Source organism: Lonchura striata, chromosome 1, assembly GCF_046129695.1.
Source record: "Lonchura striata isolate bLonStr1 chromosome 1, bLonStr1.mat, whole genome shotgun sequence".
NCBI classification, from domain to species: Eukaryota; Metazoa; Chordata; class Aves; order Passeriformes; family Estrildidae; genus Lonchura; species Lonchura striata.
The window spans coordinates 81,386,842-81,414,679 of record NC_134603.1 but is presented as its reverse complement, the minus strand read 5'-3'; the positions used below and the strand labels follow the sequence as shown (position 1 = coordinate 81,414,679).

Genomic DNA, 27,838 nt, shown 5'->3' with positions numbered 1-27,838 from the left:
GGGTCCTTTTATCCTCTTACCTCTCCATTTTCTTTTGCTTTTCTTTCCCTACTCTATCTCAATCATCCTCTTTCCTGATTATGGTCCTCCCTCTAGATACCTAAGAATAAGTCTGCACAATTCCCATTATCTGCATCTCAAGATGTGTCCCATAGGCCTGTAAGCAGTAGCTTTCTCAGTCAGAAGGGTGATCAGAGCAGTATCTCCTTTTGATTACTCATGATGGGTTTCAGCCCTGGCCCATGGGGCTGAAGCTATCCTGGGTCAACCCTAGGAGGAGCTCAGGCTCCAGTTTATTTAAGGCAGTGGGTTTTTAGTCTCCCTGCACTGCTCCTCTGCCCCACTTTGAGTGTGTGAAGAAGACCCTTTTATTAGATAAGCTGACAAAGCTCTTCTGCCAAAACCACACTTTTTTGCTGTTTCAGAGTTTGTAATTTGGTGCTGTTCCCTTATTATACTTTAAATGCATGAATTATATAGCCTTATTCTATAATCTTATTTAAACTGTTCTAACTGAAGCTTCTAAAAATCCATAACTTTAAAGTCTTCAGATATTAACTTGTTTAAAACCAAATATGGGCAGTACTAAGCTAGAAGTAGCAGACTTTTTAAGATGAGTATTCACACTAGAGCCTGATATCTATTTCTGATAGCTTCAAGAAACTTTGCTGATCATGATATGAGATCTTTAGGCTACATAAACAACTTTCAGTCATGACTGTCAGGACCTTTCCCTCTTTTAGATCTCCTTTGTTGTAAAGGAAGCTTGTGCATGTAAGTGTAAATTCAGAAGACTTCCAGATAAAGCATAGTTAAACTGGAATTGAACAATTGAGGTATTAGGAAAAAAAAAGGTCACAGAAATGCTTGCAAATTCAGAAGAGTGATATTTTTAAAAATGAGTCTTAAATCCCAAAAATTCAAAGTGAAATTTCATAGTGAAAAACTCTATTCACAAAGGCTTTTCCATCTTTTCCAATAGTCTTCTTTCCATTTTATCATGCCAAATTAACTGTTATTCTACAATTATAAAAAGGCAACTTATAAAAGCAAAAAGCTTTCTCCTGTTTTTTCACTGTTGTACTATTTACCTAATTTTCACTTTTTCATAGATTATAGTATCAGAATAATTTTTGTATTCTAGACAAATATGAAAAAGAGTTTAAGTTTATAAAGTGTTATTAAATCCTTGTCAAAGCCTAGTTCTTGAGGAGTGAAAACACACTATCATCTGTTGTTTCATTGCAATACTATTTCTTGTATGATACAGACTTGATACAGAGAATATCCATTATAATTCTTCACTGACTGAATAGCAAGTCCAGAATACAAGTTCTACACCAGTATAAAAATAAAAAATGCAGGCCATTGCCTCAGTGTGCCTAAACAGTTTTAGAAATATGAACTAGTTATATTTCTAAGGGCAAGGGGAGCATGAAGACTGTACTACAGATTTTCCATTCTTTTTTTAGGCCTTTCTAACATGAGCCCACAAATTTATAGAAAATTTTAGGTATAGAGAGACCTTCCTCTGAGGGTCATGGAGTTCGGTCTCCTAATCAAAGCAGCACTAACCTCAAAGCTCTCTGAGATGGCACAGATACACCTCTTTGTAGTGAAACCAGGGTACACCTCCAAGTGCCAAAGAGACCAGTGTACACAAGCCAAGAGACTTAAGTGCAAAAACAGTAAAATGGAAACTATTTAATCTATAGTTATTTCACTTCAGCACATTCAAAAACTCAATTATTATTCTCTACAGTTAACTAAGGAAAACGACACTGTTCAGTGTGCTTTATTTTTCCTCCTCAGTATTAAAGCTTTGATATAGACAGGGAAAAACAGTTAAAAATTTTATATAAAAATATACTCTCTTAAATTTTATTTACCAATTATTGAGGACGTCAAATGCACACTAAAAATGTATAATCACGTTAATATCATTATCATACTAATGCTCTTCAAAAAGTCACAAACTAATAACAACTCCCATCCCCAAAAGACATTTCTCCTCTCTTTAAATAAAACAGTTTGGATACATTATACATGATTTGCACTTTGTGGAAAAGAAAAAAATAAAACGGTGATCCATAGAGTTTAAGCATAAATATTTCAGTTTATTCTACTTCTCAAATCATATAATTAATTTCCAGTTAAATGGCAATCCTGTAGTTTTATAAAGAACACAAATTATAACAATTTATGTTGGCACATGAGTTGAAACATGCATCCACTAATCCTCCCAAGCCTATCCTTCAGACAAAACAAAGAATTGAAAATCACGTGTTAGGCATACTCGAGTCGCTTCCTAAACAGAGGTTTGAAATGATGAAAGAAGTGCTATTGCAGTTTGGCTGAATGATTCACATCATAACATGATGCAGAATTAATTCTGTACGCAGCAGGCTCATTTTAGTATTCAGCAAAACATAGAAACTTATAAATTTCATAGTGCTAAAGAAGCAGCCTATAAAAACACTAAGAAAAAAAAGTCCATATATCTGCATTGTGTACATTGCATTTCACCTACCAGACTTAGTTAACTGCAACATATTAGCTAAATAATTTCAACGGAAAGATAAAATACCCACCTGTTTTGGGGTCAACAGAGAAATATGGCTGTCCCTGAAGAATACTGTACACTATTCTGGCACTGTTTCCATATGTGGGGTCATCTGCATCTGTGGCTGTCACCTGTAGAACAGATGTACCTGTATAGACAGGAAAATAAACATTAACTTCCAATAAATAAAATTTTCCAACAAATGTTTTCAAATACATTTTTAATTTTTAAAAGTCTCTAAAGTCTTCACATTCTAAAATGGAGTGATTAATAACATGTTATCATTATAGTATTTTTTAAGGAAAAATAGTTAACACTAATTTGAAAAAAAAAAATGTCATTATATGTGTATGTGTAAAGTGATTACAAACATACAAATTTAAACAGAAATTGCAGAGACGTAAATATAAATAGTAGCTACATAGCATGCATATTTATATGTTCATAAACATAGACCCCAAACTGGATATTGACTTATATAACACAGATTTATGGACTTCAGGAATATCTTCATCCACAATATAAATGAAAGTTGAAGTATTCAAAGTAACTTGTATAAATGCCCTCAAATGAACAAAAGTCACTAAATGAATAAAAAATCTAGCTGTTGGAAAGCATCAAAGATCTGAAAATGAAATAACTTCTAGAAAGTTGTTGAGGATGCAAAATAGAAAGATAAGTTAAAAAGACAAATTTTTTTATGCTAGTAATAAAAGCACAAGAAGAATAAAATCACAGTTTCTAGCATATCACTAGGTGGGATAAGTTATGAGCAACCCTTTTGGGAGAATAAAATGCATAAGTACTTCACAGATAGAATGAAGACAAGTGATTTTTTAATTCTAGTGCATTTTTCAAGGCATGTAATGATGAATCTTTGCTATCACTGCCAAACACTTCCCATAAGAAATCAGTAAGAATAAGACTGTGAGTTAATAAAGACTCAGACTTCATTCAATTTGTTTATCTTTATTCAGACACAGATTTATATAGGGTCCTTGGTCCAGCATTAAAATACCATAATTATTACAGAGCAGGATACTCTCACATAACTCTGCATCTCTCATCTAAATTAGCCACTGAGGTACCACATTGAGGTTTTCAATTTCACATTTAGTGGAGAGAAGTATGTTTTTGAATTGAAACCCTTGATCTCCTTCATTTGTTGCGCTTTGATTTTCTTTATACAACAATTTCAGAGCATGCTAACTAGATTTCTTCCAACGCGACTAAACCAGGAGATGTGCTTTAGCACCACATCTGATTTATTCTGACTGCTAATAGGCACATGTTTCACAGACTAGGCAAGAGCTAATCTAAAATAAGATTTCACAAATACGTATGGATGGCATAGGCATCAGTTTCTCAGTTCCAGTTATTCAGCCTCTTAGATCAGTATCTATTGCACAGAAACATTTGTTAATGTGCTCACCCTCAGTATACTATTAATTTAGAAGTATGTAAAGCCATGGAGTCTCACTTCCGGTCCAGCAAACTAAGCATGCAGACCTTCAGAGATTTGGTTTCTACCCTCTTTGAGAAGCTCTTCATTCACTTTTACCATGCTAACTTGGACATCATGAGTTGCTCTTTTTATCTCTATTGGAGACTTAGTAAAACTGCATGCAAATGGTCTGCATACTTAAACACAGTGTCTTTGGGTCTCTGAAAAGCCCAAGTATATACAGTTTCACAGATAAATGTATTAACAAAACAAGTATAAGGATACTTGGATGACTTAGAAGTGGAATACTGTAATAAAATCAAGCTGGAGCCAGTTGTAGGTTCACAATTATTCAGATATTAATGTTCTAGGTAACTAAAATACTGTGTTTGTGTTCATGTGGAAAGGTAAACCAATGTGAATGAAAGTTTGTGTCTTTTTTCTTAAAATGTTCTAGAAATCAGTTCGAGTCTATTTATTTGATATCTAAACATAGAAAAAGAGGTCACTTCCAGGAACAGACATTTCCCCCTGCTGGTCCATGGCATTGAAATGCTGTAATGATATATTTCTGTGGCCCAGTTTGCAAATAATTTCTAGCTTGAGAGGAACATGTATGGTTCAACCTTGTGGAATCACTGACGATTAATAGGTTATGGATGCAGAATGATTTTATTTTGTAGTTGTGTAAAACAAAAGCGTATCCATTCACCTGGTATAGCATATCCATTCAACGGGTATAAAGCATATCCAGTAAACTAGATATGCTATTCTATTCAGAATGCTGGGCAACCTCTGTATCTTTTTGCCTATAGTTTTTCCTTTTTCCACGAAAACAGTTACCAACAGTGTGAGTTTTCATTAGTACTTTTCCCTAGAATTCTAGGAAATCAAGATAGGTCATGAACTTGATAAACATATTTTGGCTATTTCAGAAGAAAAAAAAATCAGAAATATTGTGATTTAATAATTCTTTCCTTTGAAGACTTTCTTCTCTCTTCTTATTTTAAAAGAATCTTAGTGCTTGTACTACTCATTGATGTGAGAGAAAAGAAAGAGTCAGTGCAAGGCAGCATCTGATACAAGCAGCTGACTGGTCATTCTAATGTGAATGGAATGCCATTGTATCCAAAAATTTGCCACAGTGATTTTCTAACACAACTGTAACGCTCCTCCAAGAAACACCTGATAAAAAATTTAGTATCAAATAGTGGCAAAGTGCTCTCTTTCTACCTAAAAGAACCCTTTGATTTGCAAATTTTAACTCAACCTCCCATCCTACCTCTCAACCTCTCATTCAGAAGAATGCAGAACTTCAGAAGCTCAACTTGATCACTATCTTACACTACCAGGCTCAGCATTTTATAAAATATCCCCATAGGAGCCTTTGGCCCATCTCTTACCAAAGAGATGCTGAGCACAGAGGAATGGCAGCTTGTGAAAGCTGCAGGTTAGAATACCTTACAAAAAAAAAAAAAAAAAAAAAAAAAAAAAAAAAAAAAGAAAGAGGGTACTTTTACCTTCTAACAACTCCTTTCAAAGTTAGCATCATTCAGGCTCATCTGCACAACAGACAAATCACAGTTCTGGATACATTTCTATGATTTACATGCAGCATAATTTTTTGTGGTTGAGATAGGTGTCATTATGGATTTAGATAGGGAATTACACAGTAGTGCTCTCTTGCTATTTTAAATGTTATGAAGTCCAAAAAAGAAAAAAGTAACTAGCTACAAAAATAAGGGTGTAATTTCTCTGGACACCAGAGGAGAGATATGAACATCACACCCATACCTTCCATTCTTTACTAGTTCAATGTGAAAGTTCCTGTCAAGAAAGTTTTGGTATGAAAGAAGTTTGTCTCTCCATTTAAGAAATAAAAATTACATTTTTCCCCCAACTGTAGTCTCTGTTTATTCAGATACAACTAGCATTTCATATGCTTTCTAACTATATTTCAGAGATTATATTTTGGGTATTCTGTTTTCTTAGTTAATATTCTATAAAGAGCTGTAAAACATGTCTGTATGCTCTGAATTCTACTTTGTAAGTTTTCTACAAAGTTTTTCTAGTATATAAAAAGGGTTATTCAGTTGGGGAACGAAATTGTATTTTTATTTCAAAATACTTCTATTTGGTTTTCTCTTTTTTGTTTTAATATATAGTTTGCAATAAAAATTTTGTGAAATTATATGTCAAAGAAATGCTGAAAAGGAATATTGCCATTTGTCTCTGAAGACAAACTTATATTTTTTAATGAGACAGTTTTATAAAATATGTTTTTTGAGAATGAAAATTTTTATGCATTACTTTTCATAGTTGTCTATACTATTAAATCTCAAATGGATCAATGTTGAAAAACTTAAAAGAAATGATAAAAAGATGAAGTTTAATAAATGCAGGGATTCTCTTCCTAACTAAAGGAATTCTTAGTACTGTCTGAAACCACCAAAACTTCAACAAAAAGTAATTGAATTTCACTACACAGGAAGTTGAATAGGCGCTTCTAATAAAAATCATATTTATGAACAGCATTGTCTTCCAGATTATCTGAAATTATGACTACCCCACATTTGGATACTCTCAAAAGAAGTTCAGAAACATCTACTGTGCCTATCAATTTCTTAAGTAGAATTTATTGGGAATACTCTTCTTATTAGAGAATCAGACAATTGTTAGGGTTGGAAGGGTCATCAAGAGGTCATCTAGTCTCACCTCTAAACTATCTCAACACTAAAAATTTAGCATGGAGAGTTTCACTAATTTTGTAGTTGTCAACACATCTGGAAGTCTTTTACTGACTTCCAGAAGATATTCTGGAAGAAAATATTCTTATTTTCTTTTAATTTTCATAAAGATGACTTTCATAAACCTTTGAGTATACTACAGATATATCAAGGTAACTGAGTTTTTCATACTACAGAAGAAATAATTTCAGATATAAATTTTTTCTTGAGCCAAATTTTATGGAAAAGTTTCACTGAAGCCAAGGAATAGAAATTTTCTTTCATCTCTCACAGAGTAGTACATAAAGCATAAATAGTATGTTTATTTTGTGTCACAGTGAAAACTGATCTAATATTTGCTAAAAAAATTAACAAAACTTTTCTCTAGTTACTTGTCAGTGACTTGAAAAAGAAAAGCCATAAATGTCTGACATTTTTTACAACTAGATTCAGTTCAAATTGTAGGGAAAATAGCAGCTCAGATCTTGAGGAGATAAACAAGAACCCTCTGCTAAAATTAAGCAAAATAATGGAGATCAAAAATAATGCCCCTTAGCATGAGAACTGTTGCAGGGAGACAGTAGCATCAAAAGATTTTTAAATGATAATGTAAAAATCAGAAGAAATATTTGGAGTGCAGCCTCAGAAATTCACAGAATAACAACAGCAAGTTCAGTTATATATAGACTCCACAGGTAAATGTCAAAAAATATGTGCTAATTATAGAACTAATAAAAGTGACAGAAGTATCTCCATCATTTGACATAAAGAATGCATCCTGTGGAATTAGTAATATAATTAGTCTTCCTAAAATTGCAGACAGTAAAAATGCTTTCAGAATGCAACAAATACAAAAAAAAAATCAATAGGAGAAAAAAGACAATAGAGATAATAAATCTGAAATGAAAATATAATGTATACCTATAACAGAATGCCTATATGCTAGGATATGGAAATCCAGTTTTATTCACACAAGACAAAAGCCTTATGGAATAGATATTTTAATAATTTGCCTCAAGTACAACCAGTAAAGTGTTTTATTTATAAAACATAAGCATCAATTCTCTATTTCACTTGTAAAACTTCATTGGTTTACCATAATCCACTCTGTCTTGCAAAATATCATTACAGATTATTCAAATAATTCTTTGGAAAACAGTACCTGTATGATGTAGTTGAATAGTAATACCAGATTCTGATTACTGCAGAATTATGACAAATATTTATGTAAGAGTGGTCAATATTGAGAAGATGAAAAAAAACCAAAAACATCTTTCATGAATATAATACAAATAAAACTTATTACATCAGCTACTTTTGATTTTGAAGATAATATTGATCTCTCTTCCACTGTTTTTCCTCCTATGCATAAAATAAAATGCCTCAAAATGTGAAGGAAAGAATCAAATAAATGGTTTCCATTAAAGACAAAGAAAACCAAAGAAAGAGAAAGATGGTGTTATGCATTTTTGGAAACAGTTGGTAAAGGAAATTAATTACTCGATAAGACAGCCTGTGTTGTAATGAGAAATAACTGAGATAAAAACTTAGATGATACTGAAATGAACTGCAACTCTAGCAGTAAAGCTTTGTGCCACAGTGAAATATTAAAGACAGCTGAAGAGCCACAATATTCATACTGGAAGCTCTATGCATTCACTAGTAATCCACACAAACATGTATTGTTTAATTGTCCTGGATTTATGATATTACTCACAGAAATGCTGCACTTTTGTCCTTGTAAAAAATTCTTCTATTAGAGGAAAGTTATAAACTAACTTCAACACCAGAGAAGTAATAAATAAAGAAAACTGATTGCATAATTCAGCACCTCATAGAATAAGAATATCTGAACTATGTAACAGGGAAAACCAAAGATAGGTATTTTTTTAAATGTCAGTTCACTTTATAAGAAACTTGATAAAGACACATATGTCTAAAATAATCCAGGGAACTACTGTTCCTTTGTGTTTAACTCTGTGAATTGTATAGACTGCTTATGTAGACATAAGGGAATGCCTTAAAATGTGCAGTTGAATGAGGATATAGGAATACATCTTTTTTCTAGAATGGAAACTACAATTAGCCAAAGAATGTATGTTTAAAGCATTCAAGATTGAGACTCTTCTCTTACAACCAACATGTGTGTGTGCATACTGTTATCTTACTATGAAAGCCACAGGTAACATACTGGTTCTATTTAATGTCTTCTTCTCATATCTTCTTAACTCCAATATATTTAACATACACTCAGTGATGTGATGATAACTTTGACAAAGAGTATGTGGCATTTGCACTTGTTAAAGGACTGTTGAATAGCACAGTTTATTTCCTTACCCATTTCAGACATCTCTGGCACAGTAACAATGTATGGTCCATCTGTAAATTTTGGTGCATTGTCGTTGATATCCTGCACTTTGATAATGAACTCAGATTCGGGCTCGAGTGGCTTGTTTGTCCGTCTATCAATAGCTTGGGCATGAAGCACATAGTGTGTCTTCTGCTCTCGATCTAGGCTTTTGGTTGAATGGATGTCTCCAGTTGTGTCATCAATAATGAATATAGTCCCTGCCCCTTCTCCAGTAAGAATGTATTTGACTGATCCATCACCTTTGTCAGAATTGGAATGCAGCTGTAGAATAAAAACACATTAAATCATATAAATTGAATTAAATACTTCATAAGCTATAAAAACTATAATATTACTGTCAGCACCCTTCTATTTTGTTTTCACCTCTCACAGTTTTTGCCATAATTCCTCATATAGTCTTTCTGGCAACACAGCCACTTTGTTGAGGGTAATTTTCCACCCAGCATAGTTAATTTCTTTAACTGGGATTCCTTGGGTTATGCATCCATTCTAGAAAACTTCCCTAAGTCAAGAATATTCTAGTAACTGTGATGGTTTTTGATTTATTTGGTTTTGGTTTTAGTCCTTCTCGTCATTATTTTTCAGCACTCATTGCTTGAAACCCTGTCCTAACCAATAAACCAGATGCATTCCCACTGAGTATTGTCCACTGCAATGGTGGTATTTCAGTCCCACCTACATTTTCCTCTGTGACCCCAAGGACAGCATCATTTACTGTGAAAGGAAACTGCACACTGTGCCAGTGGTAGATGTTTGTCCAGAATTACTCTATCCCACAACAAAGCGTAATTTTCTTTGGATTTTGTTTATTTTTAGCTAGAAAGTTATCTAGTTTGCTTATATTAAATTATTTATAGTTAAATGATGAAGTCTGACAGACACTTTCAGCATTTTCATTGCTAATAACATCTTGTGCTATGAAATACACATTAAATATATTATACTCTTCCTTTAGTACAGTAAAGTTTTAATCGGTTGGGGGAGTGGAGGGTGGGTGGAAGGAAAACCCAGTAAATAGATTGGTATGTTGAAAGATAACATGAAATGGCTTCCCACTGCCTCACTGCTCCTAACCTGACTTTAAAGAATTGCCTGTTTATAACAAAAATAAACATGTGTTCTTTGATAAGAAAGAGTGATTTTTATACAAACTGAGAAGATTTGTATATCTGCCTTTTTTTTTTCCTGTGGAAAAACTTTAGGAACATAATGTATTTATTGAGGAATATAATATGAACAAGATGTTAATGCAGAAATGAACAGCCTCAGGTATTGTGCAGTTATACTGTGATGTGAAATCAGAAGGGAAACTTTCTTATTTTAAGAAGACATACATTTTTACCTTTATCCTACTGCCCTGAATATTGTTTAATATCTGCAGTGTGTCATTATGAAATTTTGATAGAGAGCCTGAGGAAAGCAGAAAGAGAATATTTTTAAACAGATATTTTTAATTCATAGGATGCAAGGTGTTACTTTCCTGTTTTCATTCTCAGTTCAAAAATAATAGAGGGTTGAATAGAAAGAAAATAAAACTTGTATGGTAGAAAACTTTTTTTTTTTTTTTTACTTAAAGCACAAGGTGTAGAAGTGATGGTATTTTCTCACACACTAGGTGTATCTCTTTTTTCTGAGTCTTTGTCTTGCCTTTAAAACGTCCTTGCTATTTGTAAAAGGAGTAAGCATATGGTGTTTGATAAGATTTTTCATCTTTTCTAGTAAATTCATGAAATTATGGTGTTTTACATAATTTATATATTTTATGGAAGGGGGCTTAGAAGGAGGAAATATAATAAATTGGAGTTTTTCAACTCATATAAATTTCAGCACAACTTCAGTCAATGCACTATATACTTATTTGAGTCATGTGAAGGTCTGACCGAGTAACCAACACAAAACTGGGTCACTACTGTGGACCCCTTTTTTTTTTTTTTCTTAATGAAAGAAAGAAGTAGCAAACGGGTCTGTTTGGCATGCTTTTATAGGACAGCAGAAGAATCTTACACATTTCATTTACAGTAGTCATTGGCAAAATTAATCGCTTCCTATCCTTAGACTGTATTAACAAAGGAAAAATTCACTTTATATAAAACACCAGGAATCCAAACTTCCTACAGTCAAAATGTTATTTGAAGTGATTTATTTCTAAAAAATAAGAGTAGTAGGTATTCTGGTGTTCTAGAATAGGCTTACTGATACTTTAATTTTTCAGAACCAATTAGAATTGTAGGATCTTTTTGGGATAAAATGAGCCCTCAATGCTCATTTTATTTGTTTGCAAATGCCAACAGCAAAATGACAAATTGGATGAGCTTATAAGGAGCTCAAAACTAATCCAAATTGAAAAATATCTGAAAGCTTCCCATCGTACTTCTCTCCTTTTACCTCTACAAGAGTATATGTAAAATTATATTCAGGTATACCAAATAAAGATCTCAGCAAAAATCACTGAATTTATTACTGGAATTATGAACATATGAATCAATCAAAAATTGCTAGGAAAGAAATACACAGAATAAGGAATTACTGTAGAATATAAAAAGTAAGGTTCTCCAAAACAGCAAATAACATAGGCATGCCATTCCCATTCCAATACAATACTGCAGAAAGGCACATTCACAAATTCACTATGATGGCAGAAAATACATGGACCATTTTGAAAATTAATAACCTTAGCTATTTTTTTTTTATTGTGAAGAATTGCTCTTTGTACTTGTCATCAGTGAAGAAAATACAGATTTTTTTTTTGAGTCAGAGGGTTTTTGCATCTAAAAGTATGTTAAGAAATACAAAAGATACTCAGCTGCTTTCATGGTCAACATATGTTATATGTTATATGTTATTCCTGCTAAACATTGTATTACTCAATAAGCTTCAACTGAAAAATACAGGCAAGAATATAATCAGAGGAAAACTATCTGTATATTAATAATAACTGAAATCCTTCTATTTACAACAGGGTATTTTAAACGGCAGTTGTAAGGCAACAACTGGAAAGAAGTAAAAGCTAAAAGAAGCTCCTGCTAGATATGTCTTATATTGTTTGAAATATAACACTTTGATTTATGCCTTTAAACTTCTAATGCTGTATTTTAAACTCACAGAGGAGGATTTTGCATAGCAAAATGGCACTTTCTTTGTAAGTTGTTTCTATTTTAGTTTCCCTGCAAAGTAAAGATTAAGGAACTGTTTGTCTTCTTTAATTCTTCCATCTTAGTACAAATTGGTCCAAGTAGAAATACATCAAGACTTCTCTCAAATGCTTATTTGCAATATGTGTTGTGCTGAGAGAGCCCCTGGGAATCCCTACTTCAGACAATGTTTACTAGATTAACTAGAGATTTATGTCCCTAAGCATGGTGCATTTCTCTCTTTTCTTTCTGTACTATGAAGTCATCTCCACAACAAGAAGCTCACTCCACAAAAACATTTCCAATTAGAATAAATATGATTCACCTCTTTGGTTACAAATACATGGTTTGGGAGAGTGTATTTCTGCAGTGCTGCCTATAATAGATTCTAAAAAATATTGAGGGAGCAAAATATAATTGGACAGTGGTGGCCTTTCGCTCTGTTTGGGACTGGTATAGCTATTTCTCCTTCAGATTAATTTGGCACTAAGCAGAATGTCACTAAGCAATGCAAATGCATGCCAACCCATGTTTTGTTCAGACCTTACTTGTGCAACTTTGGGAAATCTTTTCAAACCAGATCCCTAGAAAGGGTGTAGCCCAGTCATGATCCACTTGGGGATGTCTCAGTGTCCCAGTCCCAGGGAGCTTCCTCACTCCACTGATCTGTGACAGCAACATCTCCAGTTCTTCGAACTGCAGGCAGTGAAGACTTCTGAATTCCCTGAGGAAATGCGGATCTATTCTAAGTGATGGGCTGGCTTACTGGTGGTTTGGTTATGCTTCCAACAAGAATATACCTGTTTAATATTCTGAATCTGTCCACAACCACAAGCTGCCAGAAAGTATTCAACTTTCATCCCCTTTGGTCATTGTTCCTGTCTTTATTTCTCTGATTTTTTAGGGAAAAAAGAAGCTGAAAAGAATAGTAAATGTGCATATCTGGAATACCCCCTTTGTCAACCCAGTGGCCTACACTTCTTGACATATTTAATAGCAAGTTGCATCCAAGAAGATTTATGATGGTACCTCAGTCTTTAACTATCCCATATCAGCAGTATATGACTGATTTTGCAGAACAGTAACCAAGATGTCCCTGTTTTGCTAAGACTTCAATATTTTTCTTCCATCAGTCCATTTTAAAGCTCATTTTCTTTTAGAATTCCTGCAGAAAATTCAGAAGGGCTACATTAATCAAAGGCTTGATTTGCTGATATATGCAAATATTTCAGTTAATGAGTATTCTTTATATTCTTATATTAATTTTCATACTATGAATCTTTAAATACTTTTTTTGAAGCACTAGCATATAAACTGCTGTAAAATTAATTTACAGATTGAAGGCTAATTACCCACCTAGTAAAATGTTGTTACTGTTTGTAACTGAAAAATGATCAAGTGGCTAAAGCCTAATCACAGACACAAATATCAGGTGGCTGCTGCTTAGTCACTGGCCTTATCCACAACCAATCAATTTCATACATCTGCATTGTTTTAGCTGATATTTAGCCATTTCATACATCTAAATATTTAAACCTAATAATATTTAAATACCTACTTGTCAAGCAACTGAAACTGCAACATAGGCAGAAACTACTGGACAATAGGAAAGAGGCCCAATGGGAAAAAAAATACACCAATAGGTACTAAAACACCAAAACTCAATCCAAAATTTGAGAAGAATGCCAATGTCCTACTTCTCCTGGGAATGCAGAATGTTAGCAACTCATAGTGATCACCATGCTCCCATGCACTTGCCTCAGGAAAACAAGCTGAAACCAGGAAACCATGCATGACCAGAAGAGAAAAAAGCCTGGATAAGAGGGGCAAATGAAAAGCAGAAGAGCTGTCTGTTAGTGTTTTAACTGTATGACTGCTTCCTCCTGTTTGCTTTAGTTGAAAAATCTTTCTTCTTGGAGTGTAGTGTGGGTGACATTTTAAGTGGACTGCTTATAACTTTTACAATATTTTTAATTGGACTACCAATGAATTCTTGATATATGATCAGGATATATCTTGTTCCAGAAACAAAAAATATTATGAAGAGATTGCCTTATATAAAATAAATTCAAATCCAAGGCTGATTTGAAAAAAATCTAGAACTGTTGCACTAAGCTAATGAATTTAATTAGAGTAGAAGTGGCTATGCACATAAACACTTAGTTTGAAATAAGTGGAAAATTAAAAAAATACTGTTGTATAATAATAAAAAATAAAAATAATTTGTACAGGATTCCTGAAGCAAAGCCTGAGTTATACTAGTGACACTACCATTATGTCTTGAATAAATATTGTGTTCTGTTTAGAGAGCATCACATTAATTCAAGGAAAGCAGCAGAATCTCCCGTTCTTAATTTTTTTGTTGTCACTGTCAATCTGTTTAACTTCACAAGAGGGACCTAGCATAACACTACCGCAGTAAAGTCTACCAATGACTGCCCAGATCAGAGGAATGACAAAATTAGCTCAACAGGAGGTATGAGCTTTAGCAAAACATAGAGGAATGTATTGTTACATTGCTTTTGTTACAAAGAATGGTTTATTGCCTCACTAAAAACATCAAAATGTTGAGAGATAAATAATTAATGGCAGAGCATTAACACACTTAGTAAAAATATTTTAATCTTCCCTTTAATAAGAACTGCAATCATACTGACTTCCTTTGATGTTTATATAGACAAAATATTTAATTTAAAATAAATGTTAAAGTAACATATTAGTAGCAAAAACTACATTTAAGATTTTTCTTGATGGTGCATACTGCAAAAGCAGAGTCTAGCTGATACTGCAGAAATGTTCATTATATCTATGCAGTAAAAACATTGTCAGAGTTGCTGCTGATTTGCTTCCCTTGGTCTGAGCTATAATATATATTTTAATGAAAGGCAGTGCTGAGGGCAATGTCACACATTTTGATGGAATTTGCAGAGGGAATCATTAGCCCAGGAGATAAGTGTTCTAACCATAGCAGCGTCCACAAATTGACAAAAAGTTATTCCACACTCTTGTCAAACAGAGGAAGAAAATAGAAAACAGCAATTTCCCCCATCTGCTGAATGAGTTTTCCAAGACAGAAGAAAAATAATTGGATTGCAATCATCTAGGAAAAACGCAACTGAAACAATATTAACTTAACAATATAACACTATAGCACAAAAACATCTTTCTTGCAAGATGTTTGCCTGGAAGCAGCTTCTCTGAAGTTTGCTCCTTTTCTGCAGCCATTAGGGAGACTGCAATGGCAGACGTATGCAGATGCATAAGCAATCATATCTGGAACAACATCAGATGTACTAAAGCAGCCATAAGTGGTCAACATTAACTTCTATTTTCTCTCTAAACAAAAGAACTCTTGGGAATGAAAAAGAAAAAAAAGAAAAGTAATTGTAAAACACAATAAATTTCTATATATAAAAAGCCTGTCTTTTTTTTTTTTTTTTTCAAAGAACACTATATATTTTTAAGAAAAATAGAATCCCAAATTGTTCTTCTAGCATACCGTATGTCCATTATATGTGTTTTCTGTATGGAAAAAAAATAATTACACTCTAGTAAAGTTTTTATCTGAGCTCTCTTCACAGCAGTAAGCTTTCATTTCAGACATCTTTTACTTGGGCAAATGCTGTGATGGGCATAGAAACCATTCTATTTTTCCCAGTAACTGGGTTTTACATAGTATATGAGTTTTAGAGGTTTTTAAGAGTTTCACAGACTTGAACAGAAACAAATTATTAAGAAAATAAGAAAAAAAATCATATTTGGTCTTAGTTTTCAGTACCTCTTCACAATTACTGTCACTAAATCTCACTTTAAAATCAATAAATATGTAATCATGGTGATAACTTAGATTCCTCGATCCATTCAGGAGGACCATAAATTTGACAGCTTTGATCCAGGTGTCTTGATGATACATTGCTACTCAAATAAGCCTTCATCACGCATCATTATTTGCTTCTATTAGTTTTACTAAATCATAATAAGGCGATGATATGCCAGCATAAAGCACTTCTAAAAATCTCACCATTCCTATAGATGGGCACAAGCATGGGAAATAGAAGCTTTTCAGTTGATGGAAGTACTCTTGGGCACAGGTCCTGCAAACCTCTCACTTGGATAATTAAAGCTCTTCTTTGTCTATAAATGTCTCAGCATTCAGTTACACAGTCACAGACACATTAAACCTCAAAGATGCCAAAAGCAGTCCTAGGTACCAATATCATAACTTGCATTGCCTGCTCAAGTCAGCCTGGATGTTTGCTTAAGACATTGAAGAGGTCAAGGTCATAAAAACAGTAAATACATACATATATCTTCTGACCCAAGAGATGCAAGATTTTGGGTCTTGGAAGGTCACTGATGCAGTGAAAAGCTATTCTTCACTGAAAAACATTGCACATTTGTGACAAAAATAGAGTAAAAATAGAGTAAAAGCATGTGTAAAAACAGTGTGTTTCCACACACTGGTTCTGCAGACTTTCTACAAGTGATTTTGATTTTCATTTCTTCTTTGGTCACACTAGTCTCATTGGACTTTTTTTTTTCCATGTGTACAAACAGAAATTCAAACTCTTCTTTTTCTTTCCATTTCCAGTACAGAGAGAAAAAATGGAAAAAATCCTTGGTAATAGTGGTAGTAAAAGGGTTTTAAAATCATGGGGATTTAGGGTCAACAGGAAAAATAAGTTTAGTAGGCCCTGAACAACAAATACCCTAAGCACATGAGGAACTTGTACTTGCTAGAACTGCACCTTTGTAGCTAGTACATGATAAATAAGTACATGATATAATTGTTAGATGTGATGATTGTTTAGTAATTAAATATAATTACTGTTTAATCATAAGAATTATCATGAGAAACTGTGGTCAGGGACCTAAGAAAGATCACGAGAAACTCATGTATACAGTAGAACAATATAAGTTTAATAATTAATATGTAAGTTATATAATGATAGAATATAAAATACGTTCAGCTCGAAAGCCATGTTGGAGTCAGATTTGGGTCTGGACCCCTGATCCCCAGAGCTCTTAATAAAAGCACCTGCATATAATCATATCCCCTGATTATGTGTGTTTCCTGAACGCTAACAATAGGGTCTTCCAAAAAGAAAATATGTATATCTTTTACTGAACAGGAATGTCATGCTAAGGATTATTTAGGATTTTTCAATATGTGAAAAAGCTATTAGTTCTCTAAAACCCTGATCAATGAATTTTGTCCTATGCATAGATCTCCTCTTGATATTGAGAATGATAGAAATAGCTCCCTGCAGCACATAGCTGTAAGTGTAATCATACTCAAACTCTTTCTGAAAGAACCATTTGTTTGCTTGTTTGTTTGACAGTGCTAAGGTAATACTGTTTATTCTATGAAAGATCTGAAGACAGCACATTAATTTTTAAGCTCTGGGAAAACAACCTGCTGTGTACTCATGTGATAGTCTAAATTACTTTTTTTTTACTTTGCTCTTCCTAAGAAATACTGTGAAGTGAAAAAAACAAATATGTGATTTTCTGATGTAGTATTTATGAGATACATAAAATCAGCCAGAAGAAATTTTTTTTTGCCAGGAACCTGATTACGTACCCAATTACAGAGTTTGAATAGGAAAAACTATTATGTGTAAAAGATCAAGGAGAGATAATTAATTTTCCAGCTTCCTTTTATCCCATCCTTCCACAAAACATTCACACATTTTTGAGTTTGATGTCTTTGAAGCTAATTTGATGAGACATTTTTAAGACTGTGTAAAGAAAACAGGTTAGCTAATGTCCAATGGCTTCTATTTCAGGTGAAAAAGTTATTTCATTCTGAAGAAACTGAAAAGAATGCACTACTGTGTGTCATCAAGGACTTCATACATCATTGTTTAAAAAGGATTTAATCTCCATATTTTTTTGAACTCCCTATCAGAGCATAATAATGCATTTTCCAGGTAAAATAAATACATGCTTTTTATTATTGAGATTTTTTTTTTCTTTTGGTCACTTTATTTGTTAAGACTTTTTATTGTATACTTTTGAAATATTAGGAAGTAGTATCATAACACTGAATATCAGAATACTAATTTATTGGTGTATTGAGTCACTGCTTATTCAGTATTAAACACTTAAAATCATGTTCTGGTTCTGCATCTGGAATGTGATTACATCAATTTCATGTGGTCTACAACTTTTCTTCTTGTTTATATTCATAAACAACCTGCTTCTGTATAGAATTTCGATTAAAACTCTTGCATGTGATCTCTCACATCTCTCTTCTGCATCTGTCTTTAAAGAGAGTACATTTTTTTTTTCTGTTTACAGACATTTTCCTTCTCCGTCTATGGAAGAACTCTTCTTGTTTGCTAGAAACAAAAAATACTACATGATACAGTAAAAAAACTTAGCAACAACATATAGAGGGAAAGTTTCCATAAATTTGAAATATCACCTGTGCCTCAAAATCCTTTAATAATGAAAAATCCCAGTTCTGCTACTTTGAACATCTTTGTTGTGTAAGTCAGAAGGTTCATGTTCAGAGCAGAAGCTTATCACCAGCCCTCTCCACAGATATGTCATGCAATGACTGCAATAACAAAGTGACAAAGGGATCCTGGCTGTCACAAAGATGACAATACTTTCACAGGTAGGAATAAAAAAATACAATCATATCAATTCAAGTGAATGGGAATGTAAACAACTTTCCTTAACTTTATCATGCTTTTTGTGGGTGTTAAAAAAACTGTTTGGATCCCATATGTATGTAAACTAGAGAAATTTAAGAATCTTTTCTGTCTATGTCTCTAGTTCACACAAGCATTCCCAAGAATAAATACAATTTCTGAGCTCAAGGTTTTTTAATCAGGTAACTTTTACATATTAGCACATTTTTCTTAAAGTGTTACTGCTTTTGTCTTTCTAGATTTAACGTGACCCACTGCAGTCCATAAAAACCTGAACTGCCACTTATGTAAGTTTTTGATTTTAAGATAGAACAAACCCCTCATTTTCCCATTTACTTCAGTGCAACTTCCAGACTAGTAAAACATAAGTTCTGAAAAGAGTAATAAAACAGTTTTACATCTTAATTAATGGCTGATTGTTTTGAAACAACATTCGTGTAGAGGCCTGGTGTAATATGTAAGGTTTTGGTGCATTTTGCACCTGAAAATATACTTGCAAGTGCTGCATGATATTTTTTCAGCACAGTATGGACAATTTCCGTATTTTCATGGACAACTACCATTCTTCATTGTGACTGACAACACACAGTCTAACAATGAGAATAAGAAAATATGCTGGACTTTTGAAATAGCTACCAAAGAGACTAAGCTGTCCAAATTTTTAGAGACTCACAGTTAAATTTGTAATATACTTAATTTGTTCTCTGTTTAATCCATGAAATAAATGCTTTTAAAAACAGCTGTAGTATATTTTTCTATAATGGGATGTAAAAGAAGTATCTGCAGATGACATCATTGTATAAAATTGTGTAACAATTGTTGTTCTAGTATTGCTCTAGTAAAAGCAATAACATTTGCATTAACATGGTCCCATACGTTAAAAAACACTGAAAGCATGCAAAAGAATTTATATTACATCGCTTTAGATAAATTGATATTGTATAATGAAATAATATGTTATTCTCTAAGTTCTACTTTTCTCACTGAAAAATACTTATGCTCTTTGCTGTCTATTGTAAAGTCATATATGCTTCATGCTTGAACTTTTTTCATTTTTCTGTAGGACAGATATATCTGAACCATGGAATTATCTTGAATTTAACACAAGAAAAATCTAGTTGAGAACTACTTCCTTTCAGTTACCCTTTGAAAGTGTTTAATAGAATGCATTTCAACAAAGCATGACAGAGGCTTATTGATTTACTAAAATGAATAGCAATATAATCTGCATGTTACTTTTAACAAAAAATCTATGTTTCTGATTAAGAAAGAACTATTCTATGTTCACTATCATCTAATTCCAATAGGTAGCACCAATATTCTCTTTCTGTATGTGTAAAGAATCACAGACATGATGGTTCATTCACTGCTATCACTTACTAAACTAAGGCATGAAATCTGTTAAAATTTGATTTTTCTCCAGTACCAGTATTCAAATTATATTGAAAGTTAGAATCATACTATTCACACTTTAAAGCAATATATTCCTGTCCTTAGTGTTTCTTATGGGTATGCTGATACATCGATACAGATGTAATTTATCATTAACATTTTGATGATTTCTCTTTACAGAGATGCTCTGACACCTTCTCCCTTCTCAAAAAATACTCAGGCAGGATAGGATTATAATCCCTAAAGCTATAAGAAACTGTTAGGTACAAATGATTCTTTAAAACAATATGTGTAAAATGACAGGGAAAGTAACATAAATATAGTTAATTCTGGGAGGCCATTAAAATGATCATTAATAGAAGCATTACACATTCTTGCTAGCAGTAGAAAAGAGTGTCAATATAGATCACATATAGTCCCCTTTGGATGTATAGTTTATTCATTAACACATTTTCCATAACAGACTGTTTTCTTTACATTTAATCACCTCAGGAGGAAGTGCCCATATTTCCCAGCAGAAGATCTAGGGGTATGATTCTGATGTTCCAGTGTCTTTTTTTCCTAACCTAATACTGTGAAGTCCAAAAATATTTTTTTTCTTTTTCGGGAAAAAAATGAAAATAATAAAAACATATTGTTTGATATTTCAAACACCCACTGAATACAAGTTTTCACTTAGTCATCCTAAAGTGAGTAAATATTACTCATATTGCTAAAATCCTATTTATACCATGTAAGGAATGATCTATCAGGTTGCCCTGTTCAGTGGTGCTATATAGTTTAATATAAGAATTCAGGGCAACAAAAATGACTACTATTTAGGCAGCAGAAATAAAAATCCTATTTTGGCACGAGGTCAACTTTTTTTTACCCCCTTAAATAATAATTTTAAAATCACATAATCAACTGGAAATATGTTTCTTCTCACCCAAACAATGTTGTGCTCTTAGAAATAAAGAAAACCCAGACAAATGTTGGAAATGTAGTAAATATCACATTCTCTGAAAGTGTGCTCAAGAAAAGTCTGAGTAAAACCAGGAATGACTCCTGCTTCCTGACTCTTCTCTTAATATAAATAAAATTTTTGTTCAGACAAAAATTCACATCTTGGAGAATTTAACATATGCATGAGAGGAGCAAATGCAAAATAACTATTCAACATCACAACAATTCTGGCTGTAGGATTAAAACAAACAAAAAAAAAAACTGTATCAAAACAGTTCCTCTGTAAATGCCAATGAATATTTCTTTCCTAAGAAGGGTAAATTCCTGACTTCATCTAAAAAAAAAAATCTACAGACACTTATAATTTCCTTAGAGATTAGTAACATTAGAAATGAAGTAGTTTTATCTTAGAGCACCTTTTTAATCTATCTGGCTCGCAACAAATTTTGAAAGAAGTTATACTAACAATGTTGCATATGTCTTCTATGACATGTCATAATCTGTAGGCTTAAAACCTACATTTTCTTTTATTAATGCCTGACTTTTTGTACAATACATAAAATCAGAAAAAACATTTATGTTTTTTAATATTTTTTTATATATAATCATCAAATGGTTGCACTTAAAAAAAAAAGTCATACTAAGAACTTATTCATACAAATATCTTATGGTCTGAATTACAAAGACCCTTTTGTCTTATGTACAAGAGAAGAGCTATTTCCTTTTTAGACCCAGGTTTAGATTCAAGCTGCATGAAAATAAACAAAAAGAGATAATATATCCAACTCTGAAGATGAAGCCTATTGAGCCAACCAGTGATGCTCCTTCAGCTTCCAACAACATCTGCAGACATCACATAGTTAAAATACTACTTATGCAATACCTAGTACAAGTCTCCAAAGTTGTAATTCACACTAGGTCATGAATGGCAGAGTAAGGTGGTTCTCAAAATATTAAATGTTTATTATTAAATTAATTGCTTTCTCAGGCTCAGCTATCTGTGTAAAGTCAGGGCAGGAGCAGTGACACTCAGTCAAGCTGCAGAGTACTCAGTTGTACAGGAGATCAAAGAAGAAGCTTTCTGAAGACTTCAAATTTTTCAGAGCAGATTTACTTTTCTTTTTTCTTTTTTTCTTTTTAATTTCATAAACTGAGGTGGATTGTTGTATTGAATCTTTAGTCCAAAGAGGGAAATCCCGCTCTTCAACCCAGAAGATCAAGCTCTAAAGCTCTTTTCCTTGGGCTATCTTACATACCTCTTCAAAAAGTTCTGCCATGCTCTTCGCTTTCCCTCTTTACACTATGTTCTTGTATGCATCCTAACATGTAACGCTCTTGTTTGCATGCTCCATGCGCACTGCAGTTCCTACAATCCCACCTCCTGCAGCATGCACACAGAATGCACTGATAGACTGTCATGTCAAGGACATATGAAAATTTAAACAAAAGATTTTGGCACTTAAATTTGTTGCTGAATGATATAGAGAATTTCGGAAGGATATTGGATGAAAAACTGCAGGGAATAGAGAGTTATAGAAACATGTATGTTTTCAAATAGAAAGAAGTCTAAAACTAAAGCTGTTTGTTTAACAATTAAGGTAGCCAATGTGAAATTTTCATTAGAGTAATTCAAAGTTAAGGAGCCTTCTTTTTCAGGATCATCTGTGTTTCAGCCTTTCTTAAACAAATCCAAAGGCTCCATAGGCAGGCAAAAAAAATGCATTTCAGTTTAAAAACACAACCTTGCCCTTCCCACCAAAATATCCACATTTAGTTCTGTGAAGACATGTGTACACATATTTATATATACAGCACATATACAATCTCAGTGAAGTTGAGAAAGACAGCTTAGATAAACAAGTATTTTAGAATACTTCACTCCCTTTCTTTTTTTTTTTTTTGAATGGGGAATGAAGACATTTTCCACAATTCTACATAAATTTCTAATATAAAGAAGAAACCTTCCAGCAGTCATCTTAAAGCATATGATATGGCTCTGATAGCAGCTCTGCAGAAAGACACATTTGGTAAAGCTTGAGTTTGCCTGCCATTTATTTCCTCTCTGGGAGTGGTACTTTCAGTATCATGATGTTATTCAAATTAGCATGTGAGGGGAATAGTTGCTTGAAAAATTCTGAAAACGCTCAAGGACAACTGAAGTCTTGTGAAAGCATAGTTTAATTAATGATAACAATACAGAAACTGGTTTCATAACCCACAGTTGGGATTAGTACACCTAATTTCTGATTAATTCCATTTATATCTTACAGAAGTAATGTTGCTGCTTTACTTCTGTCTGTATAGTTTTACCTCTTACACTACATACACCTCGAGCTTTGTTTTGTGAGTTTTTAAATTTTTTTCTTTCTTTCCTATTCAAGTTCCATTTGGTCTTAAAACTTGTTCCAGGGAAAACTGAACGCCTGTGAAATAGAAACAAATGTTTACCTGATATTAAATCAGTACATTTCTTTCTAGCTAATATGAATTTTTCCCACTTTCTCCTGACCCAATGCAAGCACAGCTTACTGTATATAAATGCATCTAACAAAAGATTTTTCAGCTGGCCTTCAATGTCAGTTTCAGTATGTATTTAGTAAGCAATAAAATATTTTTTTCAGAGTAGTCTGATAATGAAAAATACCAATTTTGGACAATCTCTCCAATAATAGTGACAATATTGACAATAAAAATATTATTCTTTATGGTAGATGAACAATTTTTTTCACAGTTCTGTTCCCCTAACTCATGCAAAAGGAGGAGAGAGGTGATATTTCAAAACCTTGGCTGGTAAGGTATCCAGGCCAGATTATTAGAAATATTCCCTACTAACCAATTATTTAAAATAACTGGTTTTGGACACTCTTATATAGGATTTCTCCAAGGGCCCTCTACATGGAAGAGGCACCTCTCTATGCAAAAGACACATTGGCTCAGGGACTCCAGAAAAAAGATCAAGTGGGCCTTGGAATGTCCAGTATTAATGTTACCACACCAGGGAATCTTGCGACATTTTCTGATGTCCTAGTAATAACTATACACTTAAAAGTCATGTTAAGACAGATAAAAGTTTCAATCTGATTAGTTCTGGATATGTTTTCATTTTAGTTTGCAAAGGATTCTACTTATTCCCTAAAACATCCCCAACTTGATAATGTAGTTTCAGTAGTTAATATACAAGTAGCTCTGGCTTATGGCCAATTGCCTTAGACATAATAAACAATAACAAAAAAAAATAACAAAAAAAACCTCTGCAAACAACAACTCAAAAGAAGCAAAAAACTACCAAACAATAATCCCAAAATAGAACAAAAAGCAGAAAAACCCCAGCAGAACCCCACACCCCACAAAATTCCACACAAACACAAACACAAAAATGAAAATGAATGTAAAATGAATAAAGAAATTAACAAGATTATGCAAAATATTACTGATTAAATGAGACAGAGTAGACAAAACTCTTTTTGAAAAGGTTTAGTTATAGCTGGACCCATAGCAGGCTATCATTATGGAATGAATGATATTTTGATGTTTCATCCTGACCTAAAATTCTGTGGCTTTCTAATTTTTAGAAAGCATTTTGGCTATTTCATGTATAAATCATCTCCTTTCAATCTGTTATCCTTCTTTGATTAGGGAAAAGTAAATTAGACTCTAACTTTTTAAGGTAGCATTTATAAAGAGTAGAAAAAGGGTCTATTTTTTTCAGAGAATCATTATTTCATTACACATCAGCAACACGTAATTTATCTTGCAGACATGAGTGCTGAAATATTACCACAACATATTATTGTGACTCAAACAAAATCTGCAAAAAAACCCCAAGCATAGAAACAAGGCAGGTAGTTTCTACTTCAAATTTCTAAAGAGGTGTAAGGCTTGAAAATAACATATTTATTAATCTTCTTATGTTTCTTGAACTAGCTATTTATATTTATGTTTAGATTTAGCCCCATATTAATAAATGGGGGTTTAAATACAAAAATAATGTGTAATCATACCACTAATATTAGGGAATTATCATGTGTTAGTTCTCAGTTAGAGAATTTATCCTGTGCTAATTAGTTGTCTTTCTGAATCATACATATATATATATGGTTCAGAAATGTATCATTATATGTACACATATAATTATATATAATTATATATATATATATATATATATATATATATATATATATATATACACATAACAGGCAATATTCTGCTGTACTCTTCAAACACACAAATACAAGGTCATCAGAAGAAATTAATAATTTCTGGAAAAGACAACAGAAGTTTTTACTGAGGTGACAGTTATGGAGGAACTTTTAAATAAAATATTATATTTTGAACTCATAGAGTTACATATTTACTTGTTACAGTTACATGTGTAATTTTATCTCCTGCCCATCATTTCAACAAAATGGGAAGACTTCCCTAAATACTTGGTGATCCTCCCATTTAGAGGAGTTTCATATTTTCTCATTTTTAAGCAAATCATGACAAAAGCTTCTTTCCCCTTTAGAGCTACAAAGCAGAACACAAAGGAAAAAAATCTAAAGCTCTTGGATATTTGTACACTACTGAATACTCTAAACCTGATATTTTATATTTTTTTAACTGTTTTTAAAAAGGCAATGTTAAAACTGTGAAAGGTAATGCCAGTCAGTACAACTACACAACGAATAGATTCTACTGAAAATGCAACAGTACTGAGTCTTATTTAACTAATAATCCTTTCCATTGTACTGGAAATCCAAATATCTCAGAGAGCTGACAGTGTAATTTAAATTATAGTTCAACTATGGTTCAAAATTGCAGTGGGTAACTTAATAGTACATAAATAGTGAAGCTAAAACTGATTTGAAGCCTTACTCTCACCATCCTCATGCTTCCAGTTCTGGCTGTTATTTCCAACTTTCCAAGTTATTTTGCACCTAATTGTTCCTTGTTCCCTCTACCAGTCTTGTGCAATGACTCACTATAATGTTGTTCTGGCTGCTCCTCATGGCAGCCTGAGACCTAAGAGTCTGCTTTGAGACTTAGCAGCACCTTTTAGCAGTGCTCTCTGCTGCTCCACCTCCTGAGTCCAGCTGCTGCCTCTCTCCACTGCCACCCTGTACTCAGAATACTGTATAAATCCTCAAGGCAGAGGAAGAGGAAAAATATTAACAGGCAGTTTAACTTCAACATGATGAGCATTTGTGAAAACTAAATAGGAAACAATAATAGTAGGCATCCAAAATTTAAGGACACCAATCCACAAAATAAAGGAGCTCTACAGAAGACAATCCAATGTAAAAATGTAATGTCAGAATCTGATGCATAAAAATATTTTTGACACTTTTGTAGAACAAGACACAAAAAGGAACAGTGAAATCTACATAGAATGTGAAACTGGCCTTCTTGTCACACATTTCTGTTTAGTTTAAGCAGGAAAAGCAAAACTCTTCTCCAAGAACACACATTCAATTTTGCAGTCATATAGTTAAATTCAGAGTTGAACGGGGGCTTATTTCTCCTCCCTCATGCAGAGATTCATAAACATGTACGAACAAATGTCTTTAGTTCTCAATTTCCCTCCTTATCAGGAAACTAATATCAGGAAACTAATCAGACATAAATAGAGACATTCTAATGTCTCTTCTAATCAACAAACATGCTAGTTAATTTATTAATCAAGTTCTATTTGTTGTATGTATCACATGCACAATTAATTCAGCTGCACAGCTTCTCAGTGTGTCCTCTGCTGGGCATCCCACCTCTGCAGAATGTATGAGAATTGCTCCTTTACACTCTGAAACTCTCAGTGTATGAATAACACAGATTCTTTTATCCATTACCTCATCCACATCCTGCTACTGCCACATAAAAAAGACCTATCAAACAAAAGTCAATTCCAAATTTAGCTTCTGACTGTCAACTGAATGTTAACAAAAACTATAAAGCATTGCTTCAATGCTTAGGAAATTTTCTGAAGTTAGGGTTCTGTGAAATTCTTAGAAATACTGACTATGATAAAGCCCAAAACTTTAATATTTTAATTTCATTTTTTTCAGAACTCTAATATCTCATATTTGCAATTCTTTTGTTTTAATTTGAAAAGGAACAAGGGAAAAAATAAATCTTTGTGATCTGCAGATATAGGAACTTTAAAAGAATTAAAAAAATTCTTCTCCATTGATATTAAATACAAGCCATCCATTTTATTCTCATAGGTAAGCATTTTAATCTCTTTCAAAATTCAAGCATCTCCTATAACAAGTACAAAGCCTAAAGACATCTGACAAAAGGGATAGAATTTAAAGCACTGACCCAAAGCAGAAGTCATTCAAAAAAGTGATGGAATATCTTAACCAAAAAAGTTCACTGTAATTTCATGCCTGAAATCTGGCTGATCTGGGATTACACTCTAAACTGCATAGTGACCCCTTGGATCTTTCTACACTTGCACTTTTTCTTGCTCCTGTAAGCTCTGTTCCATATTTCCAATGTACTTTTGCTCCACACATGATATTATTCAATGATTAACAGAAGAGATACCAAAATCTACATGTCACCTTATAACATATGCTTCCATAAAACATCTTACTATGCAAAGCTAAGTCATGTTTCCCCCGCT

General features: G+C 33.0%; 1 protein-coding gene across 8 annotated transcripts in view; it reads right to left on the bottom strand.

The window, feature by feature from the left end:
- CDH18 (cadherin 18) overlaps nucleotides 1-27,838 on the bottom strand; it is a 526,665-nt gene that overhangs the window by 131,236 nt on the left and 367,591 nt on the right. For 7 of the 8 annotated variants that reach the window (XM_021526413.3, XM_031503961.2, XM_021526412.3 and 4 more), the window contains 2 exons: nucleotides 9,071-9,365; nucleotides 2,592-2,711 (listed from right to left, as the gene is read on the bottom strand). In XM_021526413.3, coding sequence (XP_021382088.2) covers nucleotides 2,592-2,711; nucleotides 9,071-9,365 — 415 coding nt within the window. The remainder of the gene's footprint in view (nucleotides 1-2,591; nucleotides 2,712-9,070; nucleotides 9,366-27,838) is intronic. The other variant, XM_021526419.3, reaches the window with a different exon arrangement.